The sequence below is a fragment of the Phalangium opilio genome, unplaced genomic scaffold, assembly GCF_054372755.1.
Source record: "Phalangium opilio isolate 3A_F unplaced genomic scaffold, DU_Popi_V2 ptg000081l_1, whole genome shotgun sequence".
NCBI lineage: Eukaryota > Metazoa > Arthropoda > Arachnida > Opiliones > Phalangiidae > Phalangium > Phalangium opilio.
This window is the reverse complement of record NW_028324188.1, coordinates 648,672-667,788: the sequence shown is the minus strand read 5'-3', so window position 1 is coordinate 667,788 and position 19,117 is coordinate 648,672. Positions and strand designations below refer to the sequence as shown.

General features: G+C 35.0%; 2 protein-coding genes across 10 annotated transcripts in view; both read right to left on the bottom strand.

Moving 5' to 3' along the window:
* The window catches only part of LOC149653821 (uncharacterized), a 64,821-nt gene that overhangs the window by 43,221 nt on the left and 2,483 nt on the right, over positions 1-19,117 (bottom strand). The window lies entirely within an intron of this gene.
* LOC149653822 (uncharacterized) lies at positions 4,892-6,763 on the bottom strand. The gene is made up of 4 exons (XM_089846647.1): positions 6,595-6,763; positions 6,348-6,479; positions 5,833-6,268; positions 4,892-5,568 (listed from the first exon to the last, which is right to left on the bottom strand). Exons 1-4 carry the CDS (start codon positions 6,694-6,696, stop codon positions 4,892-4,894), a joined length of 1,347 nt encoding a protein of 448 aa, XP_089702773.1. The 5' UTR covers positions 6,697-6,763.

Sequence of the window (19,117 nt, the reverse complement as noted above, 5' to 3'; positions counted from 1 at the left end):
TCTAGCTCCTATTTAGTCTGCATTACTAATTAGGCCTTTGACAGCAGCGCCTCATGCACCAGGCCTATGTCAGTCGCTTTACCTCGAATCTATGACCTACCTCATTCACTTCAAAATTACAAGCTCCAGTTTCTAAGTTACCAGACTTTACAAACTTATGGATGGAACATATCACTTATAAACTTATGGAAATACTTAAATAGATATTTTAAAAACAACCAATCACAGAATAACCCTTTTTGCTATCAATACGTAATCGTATTTAATATAAATAATTCAACGGCGAATTCCGATTGGAATATATGCTATAGTTGAATACATTACAGCTACGGAAAGATCATTTTTCAAAATTATATAAAAAAGACTTGGTTTGCCCAAGCCTTAAAAACAAAACGATAAGAGTTTCTCCAGTTGTCTGAAGCGCGGATATTATTTTTTTTCTATTGAATTTTAAAGACAATCCGTATTTTATTACTACTCTTTAGAATTTAATTCAATCACCTGATTTTACTGCTAATGGATTAGTTTCCTATAAATTAATTGAAATAAAAAATAACTTATCTCAGATTTTTCAACAACAATTCCATTTTCCTGAAACATTTTATCATGAAATTTTTTCTTTTCAATAGGAACGTACTTTAATTTTCAAATAATACTCTCATTAATAATGTATTATATGCGGTCTTTTCGAATTCAAAAGGGGGCTGTTATCACCTTTCTTATATTTGATAAAGGGGTTCGTTTCCTCTTGAAGTACAGTCACAATTATTGAACTGTGTATATCAGTACTTGTGGGGAAGATTTTAGAAGTTTTGGTTGAGTTGGTATTTAGTGGACAACATTATGAAAACTTGTTTTAAACCTTTTGAAAGGAAAATTCTCGGAAATTAAAAAAGAAAGAGTCAATTTGATTAAATTTACACGATATCCCTCAAAATAATAAATGCATGATAAAATGTTTCAGGAAAATGGAATTGTTGTTGAAAAATCTGAGATAAGTAATTTTTTATTTCAATTAATTTATAGGAAACTAATCCATTAGCAGTAAAATCAGGTGATTGAATTAAATTCTAAAGAGTAGTAATAAAATACGGATTGTCTTTAATATTCAATAGAAAAAAAATAATATCCGCGCTTCAGACAACTGGAGAAACTCTTATCGTTTTGTTTTTAAGGCTTGGGCAAACCAAGTCTTTTTTATATAATATCTGTTCCTTCAGCCTTAATTTGTATTAATCTATTATAAAAACAATTATATGCTTGTCAAACGTAATAAATTCGATGTTCCAGTAAGATGTTCGTGAGCATATTGGCTCCCTCCAAGTGCCTCTCATTATTTTATGGGAAAGATTAAAATTTTAAATCATTTGGCAGGGGAGTGGTAAATTAATTCACAATTGGTAGGCGGGTGGTAAATTAATTCACCATAGATAGGCGGGTGGTAACTTATTTCATATAAAAGGGCGGTTGGTGACTCAATTAAGTTTAGTTGACCTTTTTGTATAGATTTTAAAAAAAGTTATTTCTAAACCACGAGCCCATTTCATTGAAAGTTTGTTATTTAAGAATTTTCCCTTATATATACTAAGATTCTTCATCAAAAATAGACAATGAGCTTTCCAAGACTCGAACCTGCAATGTATTGCTTCGAATGCAAACGCGTTATCCCATACGCCACAAGCCCGTACTTCGTAACAAAAAATTATCCAAGCATTGTATTTATAGGATTATTTCATTTATGTTGAATAAAAGATCTGTGAAAATAAACACCGATCTTGCCAGGACTCGAACCTGCAATCTTCTGCTCCATAGGCAGACGCGTTATCCTATGCGCCACAAACCCGATAAAGGCTGAACAAAATGCTATGCAAACAGTGTAATATATGTAACGGTTTTACCATGATTTATAAATTAATTAAAATAAAATACTTAGACTTAATTGTTCTTAATCAAACTTCAGAAGTTCAACATTCAATAGTTGCTGGATAATTTAAAAGTGTTCCGAACCTTAACTTCGCAGTACTTTCTGAGTTATTCGATGGAGTGGATCACCAAAAATCCCATCCTTTTTCTATGGGACGCTAAGCCTAAAATCTGTGAATTATTTCTTTAACATTACGGGAGGGTGTGAGTTCTTATCTAGAAGGGCCTACCGGCCCTCTAGAATTTAGTAAGAGCAAAGCAAGCTTGGATGCCTGATTTCATTTTTAATACATTTTTTTTTCACCCAAAATCCTAAATGATCCGTGAAACTGCGTGCGGTTACCTCTAGGGATAAAAAAGACCTCAGTTTATAAGCGCAAAAATTCTAGAGAAAATCCTTTACGTATATATTTTTCTCCTATAGCTAGCTAGCTTTTTGATAATTTAGTAATTTGGTGGTGGGTTCCTTTTAGGGTCAATTAGTCCCGCAGTAATTTTAGCCTAAATACCGTACCGTCTTCGTCAATTAGTGACTTGCAAGTAAAAGAAAACACATTACTAGATCCTAAATCTCGTTTCCTTAGAACTAATTTATTTTTCTTTTTAGGCCCTTTTATATACTGACTTATTGATTCAGTACTTTGAGGGTTTGAGGTTTAATCCATAATTACCGTGTCGTAAAGACAGTTTTGTAAAGGTCCATTGGGAAAAGTTCTTCATTAAATCGACGACTTTAATGAATTTTTAACGATTTGACAAAGAAATATTTATGAAAATTTATTTAAATTATTTTTATCAAGTGAACTTAATAGACTAATTCGGAAATTACATACAGAGGAAACAATACACATAGGAGAGGCCGCTATTGAGGTATTCTCTCTCACCGTCTCACGCCAAATAGCAACGCCAGACGGAGCAAGGGAGGCTAGCCAACTCTAACTGCCTCTTGCGGTGCTTCTTGGTAATAGAGAGAATACCCCAATGGAAAGCCTCACCCCTGGGTATCACATTGGAAACCACACGGAGTGATGCAAAATGATTTTTGCCCTTAGAAGTAGTCGCGACAGTAAAGCAAATATGTCTATGATCCTACAGAGACGGCTCATTGGATACATGCCAGTTAGACACAGAAGACGCAAGGTTTTCCGTGGCTCAATGGCCTCCCTTCCGCGAACATGCAAAGCTACACTTAAACTACAATTTAAGCGGCAATGAATGTTCTGAGGGGGCTAGCTGGTGGTAGAAATGGAACTCGTTCGAAAGAAGAAAAGCTCAAACATTTGGAAATGCGTTTGGAACAAACTTATCCAAAATTAATTACGATTTTTTTCATTTTAGCATTCTCTGTGTGAATTTTATTATATTTAATACAAAATTAATTCTGAAAATGACGTTGTAAAAATTGGATAGTGCTTCAAGTGTCTTGTCTCTGAAAATGTACACCGCTTCCGATACTACCCATCAGAACGGAGAAGGTTTGTTTCACAGTTTCGGCCCAATCATTATATGTAGAAAATGAAAATGCATCTATTCATTCATGTGACTTTGTATTTTTCCACTTTTCTTTGTTCCTACCTTAATTGTTGTTAAATCGTTAGTTTCATTAGAACTTAATGCGATGAAACTAATAATGAAGTTTAAAGTTGCGCGTAGGTCTGGTTTAATTACACAAAAACGAAGTTCATAAGGGTTGTGAATCACGAAAAAGGAGGATAAGAACAGTTGCACGAACATTTGGTGGATGTCCCGCCATTTGGAGGCTATACGTTACTCGTTACATCGAGTACCCCTAACGATGTTAATGAAGTACAAGGTAATCTGAAAGATTTTTTATACGAAATAGATGGATACCAGAAGGTGGTGGAGTTAGAAGACGATGCGAAAGATTCGGTTTATGTGGAATGGACGAGAGAATAGGCAGATGAAGGAATAGTGGCCACTAAAAGGGTGGATCGGTACTCGAGTAAAATAGTTAACATAGTGAAATACAATTTACCCAATTACGGGAAAAAGCGTACGCAGTTCAGAAATGGGGAACTCGTTTACTTCCATGTGCAACCCGCGATCGCGCTCTATTGTAACAAAGAACAGAAAGACAGACACAGAAACGTACCAGACAGTACCTCTCAATAGCGTAACGTTCCTATAACAAAGAGGAGAGTGAGAGAGAGAGAGAGAGACGGAGAGATAATCAGTATAGGCAGCCGTGATCCATGCGTGTTGAAAACGGGGGTAAATCTACGGACGGTACGTCGCGGCGCCTGAACGCAGCTTTCTCGCGCATAGTTGACATAGGGGATGACAGAGACAAGACAAGGAGGTCCATCCACCCACGCGGAAAGGATACGAGTCCCGAAACTAAACTTTTAGAAAATTGTTTTAACTACCCCCTTATATTTTCACATTTTTTAGCGCATTTTATAAAGCGCGTTTCTATCACCTTTCTCTCCTCTTTGCAGGCTATAGAGTAATTTCAGTTGAGAGGGGGAGTGAGCTGTGTATCCCCTACGTTAGGGGCAACTTTGTACTAGAGAATACTATTTGCCCCCGGAAGGGAAGGGGAGGGGGGATATCACTAAGGTAAGAGATAGAGGGTTATGACGTTGCCGTATATGGGAAAGAAATTACTCTATAGAGGTAAAAATTGCGTTAAGAATGTTTACCGCGAAAAAACGTTATCCACATAAATCTGATGAACATCAAATAAATAGGGAGTACTAACCTCGTTAAATATTTCCCTCAAAATGTTTAACACACGTTCGTGGAATTAATTGCGAGCAAAAGATAGGAGAAGAAAAGTTTGAAGTATTTATTCGCTCTCGCAACCACAACAAGATGATGAGGCGTTTCTGTATTTTTTATTTTAGCATTAACATTTACATCACAGAAAGATAGTTTTTGTCCAACAAATTTAAAATGCTCGTTTTTAAAGAAATTTTACATTGTCTAGCAGCATTTTCAAATCCATCTAGTTATTCATGTGACTTCTACGTTGATGCGCGATCAAATTACCCTTCATTGTGCTGGCATAGTCACACTGATCACATTTTAAGGGTTTTTCACCACTGTGAATGCGTTGATGTCTGATCAAATGAATCTTTTGGGTACATCTATAGTCACACTCTTCACATTCGAAGGGTTTTTCACCAGTGTGAATGCGTTGATGTCTGATCAAATCACTCTTCCGCCCGCTTGCATAGTCACACTGATCACATTGGAAGGGTTTTTCACCACTGTGAATGCTTTGATGTGCGATCAAATGACTCTTCCGCGTACTTGCAAAGTCACACTGATCACATTTGAAGGGTTTTTCGCCACTGTGAATGCGTTGATGCGCGATCAAATTACCCTTCATTGTGCTGGCATAGTCACACTGATCACATTTGAAGCGTTTTTCACCACTGTGAATGCGTTGATGCGCGATCAAATTACCCTTCATTGTGCTGGCATAGTCACACTGATCACATTTGAAGCGTTTTTCACCACTGTGAATGCGTTGATGTTTGATCAAATCACTCTTACACGTACTTGCATAGTCACACTGATCACATTTGAAGCGTTTTTCTTTGTTACGCTTTCTAACGCGACGTTGCGAACCCCTTTTATATTCAGCAGAATGTTTGATCCAAGTTGAACGTTTCTTTCCTGCAGAAAATTATTAACGAAATATAAAAACGACACACGCACACACACACCATTTACAACATAGTATCAAAAATACATTAACATTCAAGCGCACTTCATAAAAAATGTAATGCTAAGAGCAGTTATGTGGAAAACGTCATTAGCCTATACATCGAGAAGGTGGAAATGATTGACTAGGAATATGATATTTCCCCCATTGGGGATAGGAATATGAAACCCCACTCTAGGCAGTCACTCAGATTATTAAAGTATAAAATGACTTACCAATTTGCGAACAACGTGATTCGGAATTCTTTGGAGCGATTTCTTGAAATGTCTCCGAGTTGGACACCGAACTATTATTTCCAACTTCAATCGGAACTTCGGGTGAATTGACTTCCATCGAGACGGAGGCCAATTCCGATAGTTCATTTGGGTTATGTTCAGGTTTAGGAAGAGACACTGGCCCTCTCAGTGGCCTTGGATCAACACGCTTCAGTTTTGGCATACTTGGATTTTGTCTATCAGTTTTCTTCGCAACATATTGAGGCTCAGAAACAGGCGATTCTTGACTAATTTCTTGGACATTGACATCTTCGACACTGCGCAGCGTCACAATTGGAAGAGATAACTCCTGGCCATTAATTCCCGAATCATTTTCAACGGGTTCAGATTTCACTAATTCATCGTTAGCTAATTGATCCATTCCACTTTTCTCCTCCTATTTTTTCAAACAATCAACTCTTAACCTTTGGAGTAACTCTTTCCTATCGACCATGAAAATGAAAAATGTTCCATACCATCAAATCTTTGATTCTCCTTTCCAACTCTTTATTGACCCTATTGAGTCTTTCAATTTCGTCGACTTGTTTATTTATCGTTAATGATGTTTTCACTCTCTCTTTTGCCATGTTTGAAATTAAAACATTACGCTAAACAAAATAAGATTTCATCGACAACTCATTCAGTACATTTAAAATGGCCGGGCTCTGATACCAAACGTGTCTCAATATTTCCCGCGCTTAATTTCACACTAGTTAAAAATACCTGGGCTTCCAGTTCCCTGACTCGAATATCCCTGACTTTAACTTCATTGATAAGATCATCTTTACTCAAGTGATCGTAATTACAATCTTCCTCAGTCTTCATTTCCTAAAAAACCAATTAAGTTTCCCTAATTTTATATTTGCCTTAAACGCAGCCAATATTGCGATAATTTCTCAAATACCTCTTTAATGGCCACCCTTTGAAGATTTACTAAACTCATTTCGGAATTTTGCGCGGAGACTTTGTGAAATTGTAAATCTTCACTAAAAATAAAATAATTTTTCAAACAGAAGAAAACGAACGTATAACAAGAAAGGTTCCCCAAAAAATTGTAGCTTTCGCTATCAAAGCCTAGAAAAACACGCTTCTCTAGTTCAAAAGATTGTGACCATTAATGGACACTGCAACTTTCTTCAAGATTAGGGAATTCCTCAAACCCATTTTTTGAATACAACTAGCTTCGTATAAATTATTTATTCCGCTAGTATTTTTTATTTTTGAAATAGCAAGAAAGATCTTTTTCTTTTCAAGGCATAATAGGTTTGGATCCGTTACACGCCTTAATGACACCCAAGTTGCATTATATTCATCACTTACCAGCTTAAACGTTCGACCATAACACGACAATCTTTCAGAAAATCCATACTTCTAGCGCAGTTTCCCTGTTTAGATAACATACGTAACATTTTAATGATATTAAAAAAACATGGCCATAAACAATTTAAAGATTCAGCGTTTTCCCTTCAGTCAAGGCTCATATGAATGTTTTTCTTTCACAGTTACTCACACTGTTCTGTTTTTTTATGTTTTTCGGGTCTTTGGGAGAAAAAGCTTCCACTTTTTACCGTAGCAAAGGAACGCGAAAAAAAGAGAACGTCTAGCAGACAGCTTTAACTTTTTCCACAGCCCACTCGATTCGCGCTAATGAGTCATGGACAGGGCCGGAAATAAGAAACATTTCTTATAGGACATGTGTCCAGTGACCCCCTGTTTGACTTGAAAATTTATAGGACATTGTCCACTGGAGTGTGCAAAAATAGTGTTGCATCTCCATAGTCAAGCTATCAAAACTTGGGAAATTTTATTGGTCAAACTGTCCAGCGACCCCCTTAGTTTTTGAAAAAATTATGGGACATTTTAAAATTTTATTGGACAATGTCCAGTGTCCTGCGCTTATTTCCGGCCCTGGGACTCATGGATTCTGTGCGAGCATAGCCCACTCGATCACGCGCATCACGACGAGTGGGCTATGGTGCGAGTGTGCGTGTTAATGCGTGATCTAGTGGGCTATGATGTTTGTTATTAAACCTAATCAATAATTCCGAACCGTATTGTAACCAGGTTTAATTGCCTCTAGACTTAAATCGCCCCATCTCTATCTAAGACTGTAAGACACAAAGCTAAGCGGTGAAGATTACTAGTAGGGGAATGGTGGGGGTAGGTTGGGCTCCCTTCTTCTAGATTGAGATTCAAATGAGGCTCAAGAATAAGGAGATGCTAAAGAGAAGGATGCATCCCAAGAGAGAATGCAGATGGGGCTGGGGGCAGCGAGAGAGGGATTGAAAGAGGATGGAGTTATAAATTTATTTTTCAGAGTTTATTTCCTCTTCCTCTTCCCTACTTCCATTGTTTTAGGAAAGAAAAAGAATTTTCTATTCTCCTTTGGTTCTCGATGTCTTGAGCTACATCCGGTTACGAGGATTTTTATTTTTAACAATCAGGTTGTAATTAATTTTCTTTTTATTTTAATTTGTAACTAATTTGCAACTATGTTTTTTTAAGAATAATTTTCTAGAGCTCCTATGAATTCTAATTATTTTTAAACAATTCACAAGCTCGTATATTAATTGTTCAATATTTTTCATGGCTCCCTATGAATTTTTCAGCCTTTTTCAAACCTCCCTATGAATTTTTAAACCTTTTCAAGTTTCCCTATGAAAATTTAAACCTTTTTCAAGTCTCCCTATACATTTTTCAACCTTTTTCAAGTCTCCCTATGCATTTTCAACCTTTTTCAAGTCTTTTATGAATTTTTCAACCCTTTTCAAGCCTCCCTATGAATTTTTCAACCTTTTTCAAGGCTCCCTATGAATTTTTCAACCTTTTTCAAGGCTCCCTATGAAAATTTCAACCTATTTTAAAGCTCCCTATGAATTTTTTAACCTTTTTCAAGGCTCCCTATGGAAATTTCAACCTTTTTCAAGTCTCCCTATGAATTTTTAAACCCTTTTCAAGTCTCCCTATGAATTTTTCAACCCTTTTCAAAGCCCCCTATGAATTTTTCAACCCTTTTCAAAGCCCCCTATGAATTTTTCAACCCTTTTCATGTCTCCCAATAAACTTTTCAACCCCTTTCAAGTCTCCCTATGAAAATTTCAACCCTTTTCAAGTCTCCCTATGAATTTTTCAACCCTTTTCAAGTTTCCCTCTGAAAATTTCAACCTTTCTCAACCTCTATAGAAAACCTCCTGTTAATCAAGCCTCTAAACGACTACCTACACCTAATAAAAATAAACATTAACAATTCTAGATCATAAACATGAACAAAAGCGTAGCACTAGCCGGCCTTTAAAATATTACGAGGTTCCAAAAATAAAATAATAACTATCTGGAAGTAACGGAAACAATTTCGGAAATGATGTTCCTGTTTTATTTCCTTCTTTATCAGATTTCAAACTCCCACAATCCCATCCCCATCCCCATCCCATTCCGTCTCCTCTTCCACTTCCCAACATCCTAACAAAGATGCTACAAAAAGGAAAAAGAAAGGAAAAATAAAATAATAATACTAAAAATGGATTTTGGGAACTCGTTAAGCATCCTTTTTCATCATCTATTTTCTATATTAGTCCTAGGCCTAAAATGCTAAGCCTAACTATAATTTTTAATACATTTTTATCGCTTACTCCAGCGCCACTCCACGCGAGACAAAAGCATCATCGTAAAACAGTAAAAATATTTTGAGAAAACTATAATGGTTAAATTGCGTTTTTATACACCAACTTTATGGTTCTTCAAAAGTGTATTCTTGGAATTTTCAAAAGAACGTTTATGCCTATATTTCCTAAGTGTGTTTTGAAATTTTATTCAAATAGTTTTATAGCACGATTTTGGTCAGCATTTTTACAGACACAAACTGGTTGACCCTTTCAACTTTGACCTTAGTTAAGCCTAAGTCTATTTTTAACCTAGTGTATATACCAAGCGGTTGCTAACCCTAATTATTTTACTACGAGTCTAAATTAGGCTTAACATCTATCCGGTTGCTAGGGGTAACGAACTAACCTTAAACCTAAATTTGAAACTTTTCATATTTTTCAGAAGATTGCCTGTCTAAATCATTATTTATAAATTAAACTACACCTAACAACTTAAATTTATGTAGTCTAAATTAGGCTTAACAACTAACCGGATGGTTGCTAGGGGTAACTAACAAACCTTAAGCCTAATTTCAAACTTCGCATATTTCTGAGAATCATTACTTAGAAATTAAACTGCACCTAACAACTTGAACATTTTGGTTTAATTAAAGCCAAAAATAGCAACCCTTCCATCACGGCATTTTAAATTAAATACACGACGTAATCAAAAACAAAAGCTAAGCCTATATTATAACCACACCACGAATGTCCAGATAGATAAAATCTGGCCTATTTCACCTTCCATTATAAAGAAGGCATCCGGTTGCTAGGGGCAACCAACGCCATCCTAGTCTATCTCTCTCTTCTGGCTGGTAGGCCTAAAACGTTCAGGCTAGAACCGTACGAGAGCATCGTAGCCAAAGTTTCATACGCTAAGCCTCGTCCACTATAATGTTGTCATCCATATTCCACTATATACTCTTGTGTATCTGCGGTTTTTCAGGCCTAAACCTTATTCTAAGGCTCTATGCCTAAGGCCCAGCAGGGGGTTGTTGTGTTATTTTTTTTTTTTAAAGCTAAAAGGTTTTGGGTTGAGATGGAAAAATTTTTCATTTTGTCTCGGGTTTTTTTTTTCTTGAGATTTTTAGGTTTAAGATGCTCGAAATGGTTCGCTTATGGTTCTCTATGGAGAAATTAGGGTTATTTAATGTTATTTAAATGACTTAGGTTTCTCGTTATTAAATGAAGTTGATGATCCATGTTTTAAAATATGTAGACCTAGGATTATTTTAAACTATTTATCTTTTGTATATTTTCAAATTATTAAAAATATTTGAAGATTATTTTAATATTCATTTTATAATTGTATTTTAAACTGACGAGGTTTTAATTAAACTAATTAATTATAGTTTATTTACTAATAATTTGTAGCTTCTAACATAATTGACCGAAAAATTATATGTAGGGTAAAATTAAGCTAAATTATCAGGGTAAAATTGAGGTAAATTATCAGGGTAAAATTAAGGTAAATTATCAGGGTAAAATTGAGGTAAATTATCAGGGTAAAATTAAGGTAAATTATCAGGGTAAAATTAAGGTAAATTATCAGGGTAAAATTGAGGTAAATTATCAGGGTAAAATTGAGGTAAATTATCAGGGTAAAATAAAGGTAAATTATCAGGGTAAAATTGAGGTAAATTATCAGGGTAAAATTGAGGTAAATTATCAGGGTAAAATTGAGGTAAATTATCAGGGTAAAATAAAGGTAAATTATCAGGGTAAAATTGAGGTAAATTATCAGGGTAAAATTAAGGTAAATTATCAGGGTAAAATTGAGGTAAATTATCAGGGTAAAATTAAGGTAAATTATCAGGGTAAAATTGAGGTAAATTATCAGGGTAAAATAAAGGTAAATTATCAGGGTAAAATTAAGGTAAATTATCAGGGTAAAATGAAGGTAAATTATCAGGGTAAAATGAAGGTACATTATCAGGGTAAAATAAAGGTACATTATCAGGGTAAAATAAAGGTTAATTATCATGTCAAAATGCATGTAAATTATCAAGGTAAAATTAAGTTAAATTAAGTTAAATTACAACTATAATTCACATCTCTTAAAAAACTAAAAAATAAAAAAGTTATATTAAAATTCATCTCACGTTTATAATTTGTAAAGTTTACACAAGTAACGAGTCAATTTCTTATGTTTATAGAATAAAATTAATACCTCGAGCTTATCTTTCTTTCAAAATGGGGGAGGAAAAGTTACCTTCACATTGAATGGCTAGCAAAGGCTTTAAAGTCTTTGAGATGCCCTCGAGATAACCTAGGCTAGCAACAGACTAGCCTACTAAGGAAGGAAAAAATGAAAAAAAAAAAAGTTTTAAAAGTCTGGAATTTCTGAACAAAAGGAGAGCGAAGGAAGATGCTGGGAAGATGACGATCGGGATGGGGATGTGGAAGATCGGGAGAAAATGATGAGATGAATGGATGGGGTGGTTTAACCGAAGGAAGGGGGGGGAAGGGGGTGTTCCTTTTTGGTAAAACGGGGGGTTTGATAGGACGCCGCTTAACGACACTCTACACGCCCCCTAGTAACAGAAGTCTGCCAAAACTAAAACAAGGAGTATAGATACCCTAAATATATTAAGATGAGAAATTGATTATGATTATATTGATATTTTTTTATTTTTCATAATTAGATATTTTTAATTGAATTTTAAGCAATGAAAGAAGTCTTAACGACACTCTATACGCCCCCTAGTATAGTATAATTATAGTTAATTAAAAAACGGAAGCAGAAGGCATCAGAGTTGATACCAATTTTTTCTTTAAATTTTAAAATTGACTTTTGCAAGATAGGTTGTCTAAAGTCATCGCTGACCAATTTTAATTGTGGGTTTTCATTAAAGTTAGTGAATTGAATAATGAATGAACTTAAAAATACCATAGTAGAACTATAAGGAGAAAATTTAAATTACCCCAAGCCAATATGAACTAAGGCTTACAATTTTAAAATTCACTGACACTTATCACAAACATTTCCAAATCCCCTAACAATTCCAGAATGAAGGTATTCCAGCCACGTTTCAACTCCAGCTACGCCATGGTATTATTCATCCATGGTAAACGTTAAAATTCTCCCTCCCATATCATCTTCCTCCTTTATGGAAACCCCCCCTTCCTCCCATGCACCCCTTCAATAAAATAACTTGTCAAAAAGTCTCAAAGGAATTTTAGCATCCGTTAAGTTCAGTAGTACTGCCAAGTGATCTTGTCTTTAGTATAGTAAACCCTTTCGAAGTAGCTAGCGTCTCTATGGAAATTTGTTCGACAAAAGTGCATGATGCTTAAAATGCAAGTATTCTTGTATTCCGCAACAGTGCTTTTGATTTTGGTTTTAAAATAAATCGCCGTAGGAGTGTTTTAAAATAGGCTTTTGAATACAAACTCGAAAACGATGATCTAACTAACTAACGTTAAGGGGTAACCAAGGCTTAAAATGCGGCTTTTAAACAAAGCTATTTATGGATTAGATATTTTAAATAAAACTAAAATTAAATTTATAATATTATAAATATTATATTTATATATATAAACCTCGATTAAAATTAATAAGTAATTAGCACGGATTATGCAAAATTTAAGTACTAATAATTAGAAATTATATATTATATATTTAAAAAAACTAAAAATAAATTTATAATATTTAAAAATTATATTATAAATATAAACCTCGATTAAAATTAATAAGTAATTAGCACGTATTATGCAAAATTTAAGTACTAATAATTAGAAATTATATATTATATATTTAAAAAAACCTAAAAATAAATTTATAATATTTAAAAATTATATTATAAATATAAACCTCGATTAAAATTAATAAGTAATTAGCACAGATTATGTAAAATTTAAGTACTATTAATTAGAAATTCGTAAATTCCCAAGATTATCTTGGTACAGTCTAAAAAAGTTAAATACACTAATAAAGAACCCGAATAAATTGAAAATATCTTCTGACATTTATGGTTGAATTAGAAACCAAGGCTTAAGGAAGCGAAAGAAAATATTATAATGTAATTTCTCTCGGACAAGTCCACGCGCCGTGAAATTATTCTGGAAAGGATTATAAGTGTATAAGAAAAGGGTGGGGGGGGGGGGGGTTGACAAAAGACGCCGGCTTACAATTGGACCGACAGAGGCATGCCACTAGTCACTGCGTGGTGCAACTTCACGCAGTCATTTTGACCAGATTGAAATGGGTTAGAGTGTGAGGAGAGGAGAGGAAAGGGTTTTTGCCTCCAGCTGGGGAAAACCAAACGCTAGATTGATCTGTGGAACTGTAACTTGGGCGAATAGTCGTCGTTCCAATAACACTCGCCAGAGGCATGGATGGCCACTCCCAAGAAGTATTCGTAAGTCTTTTCAATATATTAGGGTCCCCTAAAGGATTACTGAAATCATTCTGCCATGACACAATTGACCAACTCAATTTTAACTATTGACATGTATTGACAAACTTATTATTGACCAATTAATTTTTGACTTTGGGACGTATTGACCAAAACGTCCTGACAAAATAATGTTTATCTATAAAAATGTGTTGACCAACTTATGTTTATCTTTTGCAACGTGTTGACAAACTCATGATCAACTTGGAACGTATAGTGACAAACTCCATGTTAACCTTTGGATCGTAAAGTAAACATTGCAGTAGCACTTTAGAATAAATATAGAGTAGCGGCGATGGTGGTGCATTTCCAATCGGAGAAAATCTAGTTCTAAATCTATGGATGAAATCTAGATTCTATTGGAGCGTATCTTTGGCTTCTGATTGAAGATAGAAAGCTAGCCGTGTATAAGATTACCGAGGCAATCTTCTCTAAAACCTCTTTCGCCGCTACCTCCTTAGTTCCATTCATCAAGAATTCAAACCATTCCCTCTAGAGTATTTATATAGGAGCAGGATAATTGTAACACTACACCTAAAATATTTAAAGACTAAATCAAGTAGAGTTCATAATATTCATTTAGCCTTAAGCATTTTCTTTCAATTCTTGAAGTTTCGATTGCTTTACACCGGTGTATTGCGGGTAAAGGTTTTACAGGGGCCTATAGGAAATACATTACTAGGTTTGCCCCTGGAAGTTTGTTTTCTAAAAACTGCTAAATCGGTACAAAATTAAGAAAGATGCTTTTTATAAATAAAATATATTACACCGGTGTATTGCGGGTAAGGGTTTTACAGGGGCCTATAGGAAATACATTACTAGGTTTGCCCCTGGAAGTTTGTTTTCGAAAAAACTGCTAAATCGGTAAAAAATTACGGAAGATAATAATTTTTAAAATAAAATATACACCGGTGTATTTCGGGTAAGAGTTTTACAGGGGCCTATAGGAAATACATTATTGGGTTTGCCCCTAGAAGTTTGTTTTCCAAAAAAAAACTAAATCGGCACCAAAAATTGTACACCAGTGTATTGCGGGTAAAGGTTTTACAGGGGCCTATAGAAAACACATTATAAACTTTACCCCTGGAAGTTTGTTTTCGCAAAACAATTAAAAACAGTAACTCTACAATTAAACACAACATTATCTCTACTTAAATTGAGTACACAATAACACAAATGATTAATCTGAAGAATAAAAAGACGCAATAACACTTAATTCGCCTCAAATAGACAGAGATAAACACAAAATTAGGCCTAGAACATCAAATTTTCCCGTTTTCCATTGTAACAATAACTGGGCGCTAATTTTGGAGCGAGCTCACGGGTCTCAAATTTCGCTGTAATTTCCTCGCGTTAAGCGAGAAGGAAAGGAAAGCAAAGGAAAGGAAGATGACATTTCCCGTAATTAAACGATAATTTCCCGAGTTGACAGGGAACTCCGAAACTGTCAAAGTAAATAATCACTTGTATGAGAAGGCCAGGAAACCCAAGGATGGGTGGGTGTGGAAAAGCGAAGAGAAAAATACACACACAAAATATTTGACTTGTTTACTAGCTACATTTTCAGGAAAAGGAAATAAATATAGCCGGGGTGAAACGAAAACCCGTCCATTTTTCTTGGTTATCTAACGCCTCATACCGTACGTGGATAAACATTGATATAAACTATACCCTATCTCACTCCATATATACTTTATGGGGGTTTAGATAATTGAGTTGTAGATGTGGAAATAGTATTATTCTACTATATTATAGGGGGTTTCCTTCTTAGGCAGTGTCAAGCGTGTACTGATAAAAGCAAATTTAGCCATTTAGTTATATTTGAAAATAAATTAACTCTACATGAAAATACTACATTGTGAGCTCATTAGAATGTTTAGGGGTAAAAAACAACTACAATATAGGAGGATTATACTACCCTAAATGTTCCTGATATAATGATATTTAATAAGGAACACGTATCATACTTGGTTTTGAAGATAAACTTCAAAATCATACTATGTAGTAAGGGGAAAACCACTAGATAATAGTAAGGTAATCCTATGTAATAGGGGGAAAACCACTAGATAATAGTAAGGTAATCATATGTAATAGGGGGAAAACCACTAGATAATAGTAGCATAATCCTATATAGTAGGGGGAAAACCACTAGATAATAGTAGCATAATCCTATATAGTAGGGGCAAACCACTAGATAATACTAATAGTAGCATAATCCTATATAGTAGGGGAAAACCACTATATAATAGTAGGATAATCCTATGTAATAGGGGGAAAACCACTAGATAATAATAGGATAATCCTATGCAATAGGGGGAAAACCACTAAATATTAGCATCATAATCCTATATAGTATGATGAAAACTACCAGCCAATTAAAGATCTAATAGGAAGAAAACTACTACCCTATCCAATTCGAATAACTAAACCATCCTGACCAAGGCTTAGCCGTTATAATCTATAGCTTAGTGTAAAAGGAAGTTAGAGGAAGAGCAAAGAGGGAGGGGGAGGGGGTGAAAAGATGTCACGTGTCTCACCGTCCGTCTCGCGCTCGCAGGAAAAGTACCGCGCGAGACTGCAATGTACAGGCAAAGGGGGAACACCCATCTAGGTAAAGGGTCCAAAAGGAAAGGTTAATCCTCCTTCCGCGCCTATACCGCTCGTGCACGCTGCATGCACTGGAAGACAGACTAAAAGGGACTCCAGCTCCAACTCCGAACGTGCTCTATTGATCTTGCTTATAAACTGGACCGGCCAAGGCTTATCTGAGATTTTACTTGGAAGATACAGGGAAATGCACCTACACTTTACGATACTAGCTTATAATTAGAAATCTATTGTTTATTCTTTATTTTAAAGTGATAATAGGTTGAAAATAAGTCACCAATTTTGAAAATAATTTTAGCATGAAAACCCAGCTTTAAAAGTAAAAAAATTGGGATAACTGCGTGGGTTTTTGTGTCTGTTTTTTGATTCAAAACTCCCCAATTTTTGCAAGCAATATTTTCCCAAATTAGCTAGCGTCTTAAGTCATTAATTAATATTTCCTGATCAATTTTAATTGCGAATTTTTATTAATTTGTTACTGTAGAGAAAGTCAATTAAAAATTATGAATAACACTAACTAAAAATAACCAGAACCACCAAATTAAAATTGTAAATACATATTACTTCAAGCCATATGAGAACATTACCGCAACCCAATAAAAAATTCCTTAACTTTCAATTTTAAAATTTTAAAATTCCCTGACACTTCACACAACTATTTTTAAAAAAATTCCAGGCATTGCAGGTAGGCCTAGGTCTACTCCGAAGAAACCGAAACGTAAAACATACACCTTACATATTGAAAACACGAAATTCATAAATTTAGAACGAGAAACAAGAACCAAAAACACCAAAATAGAATTCCTGGTCTTGGTATAAGATATTGGTGTAAGAAAACAGATAAACAAGAAACTGGAAGAATTGCGATATGACCTAGCTGTTTGTGAAAAGTACTATGAGACAGAAAATACAGCAACGGCGGCAGTGATGCCTTTGGCATAAAAAAATCAAGAGCCCTAGCCTAGATTGAAAAATGGTTGTGGGAGTGTCGGACAGTCCGAGTCTACTTGTACTAAAAAGGCATCTATCCAACAGACCCTGGCCTGGGAATAAAAAAGAAAGAAAAAGAAGGGCCAAGGCTTAAAGTAGGCCCGAATAGAACCAAGAGTATTACTTTGCCTGAGATCAAAGGTCAATTCTATGAATTGGGATCTACATTTGTTAGACCACCGGTTCTTTTCCCCCCTCTCTATATAGGTCTATTCATGGACTCAATATTAAAAGAGGACCACCAGAAGTTAACAAATTAGTTGACATTAATTATGATTGAATTAATTCAGATTAGGGGGAATACATGAATTCATTTAATTCCGCCACCCTAATTGGCGAGCCTACCTTTAAACAGAGTGATTATACTTTAAAAATAATTAATTAATTTCTTTAGTTTAAAGTGACCTTGATATACCATGCACCATCCAGAAAACAATACAGGTATTCCTTACGACCCAAGTTAGGCGTACCTATGATCTTTATTAATCGTTGATTAATTAATTAATTAATTTCCTCGAGCTAGTCTATTTATCACGTACCGTTAATCCCTTATTATTTATATTTATATTTTAATTTATCTCAAATGTATTGTCGAAGATTGAATTGAATTTTTACCGTTATTATATATTTATTGTTTACCCTCCCATGTATTGTCGAAGATTGAATTTTTAACTAAAATAACTGGCCTCTGTTTTTTTATTTTCTGGCCAAAATTCCTAAGTTATAGTAAGAAAAAAACGAAGAAAACTAATTTCCTTCCAATCTCGTTGCCATCGCATCAGGAAACTCCCTTAAGGTAAGGTTACAGTCGGTTGGACGTACGCCGTTGCCACCAAAGTCCAATTTTTTTTACCCATGGGTTGTTTTCCAAGTTCCTCCAAGAATATAAGGATACGGTTGGTTATACTCTTACACTACCGACTTTCAAGAACCGTCCATATACTGGTATTTCTTTTTATACCGCCATAAAGGATGATACCTTAGGGATATCCATAGGCATCCATGGATGCAGTTTCGCTTGGGCTACATAGACCATTTACTTCGAAAGGCCAGCCATGTCCAAGTTATGGGGTCTAATATTAGACCAATAACTTGGGTCGTCTAGTTGGAGGATTCATAAGTTTATAAGATATGTTCCATCATCCATAAGTTTGTAAAGTCTGCGTGGTAACTTAGAAACTGGAGCTTGTCATTTTGAAGTGAGTGAGGTCCAAGGTAGGTCATAGATTCGAGGTAAAGCGACGTACGCCTGGTGAGTGAGGCGCTGCTGTCAAAGGCCTAATTAGTAATGCATGGACTAAATAGGAGAGCTAGATGGAACTTAAGTCCTGATACAAAATTGATTAATTAACCACCACCGAGTGTAGTAAGTACTTCAATTGACTCGCTTCCGTCGTTCTCCTTCTCGAACTAGTTATTTCGAGAACTGTAAGTCTCTAGGAGGTAGCATTACGAACAGTATAGGTAGTGTCATACTTATCATGTAACATATCTTATAAACTTATGGGGATTATATACTGTTATTGCATCCCTTTTTTACGATAGTGTTTTATATGAAAAATTATTATATTTATATATATATGGATTTATAGTTTTTTTCGTAGATTATAG

Excerpts from the sequence above, each read along its gene's own strand:
- LOC149653822 (XM_089846647.1), bottom strand. The coding sequence starts at position 6,696 with ATGAAGACTGAGGAAGATTGTAATTACGATCACTTGAGTAAAGATGAT. Across the intron at positions 6,269-6,347 it reads GGAGAATCAAAGATTTGATG|GAGGAGAAAAGTGGAATGGA; the intron begins GTATGGAACATT and ends TTGAAAAAATAG. Across the intron at positions 5,569-5,832 it reads ATCACGTTGTTCGCAAATTG|GAAAGAAACGTTCAACTTGG; the intron begins GTAAGTCATTTT and ends AATTTTCTGCAG.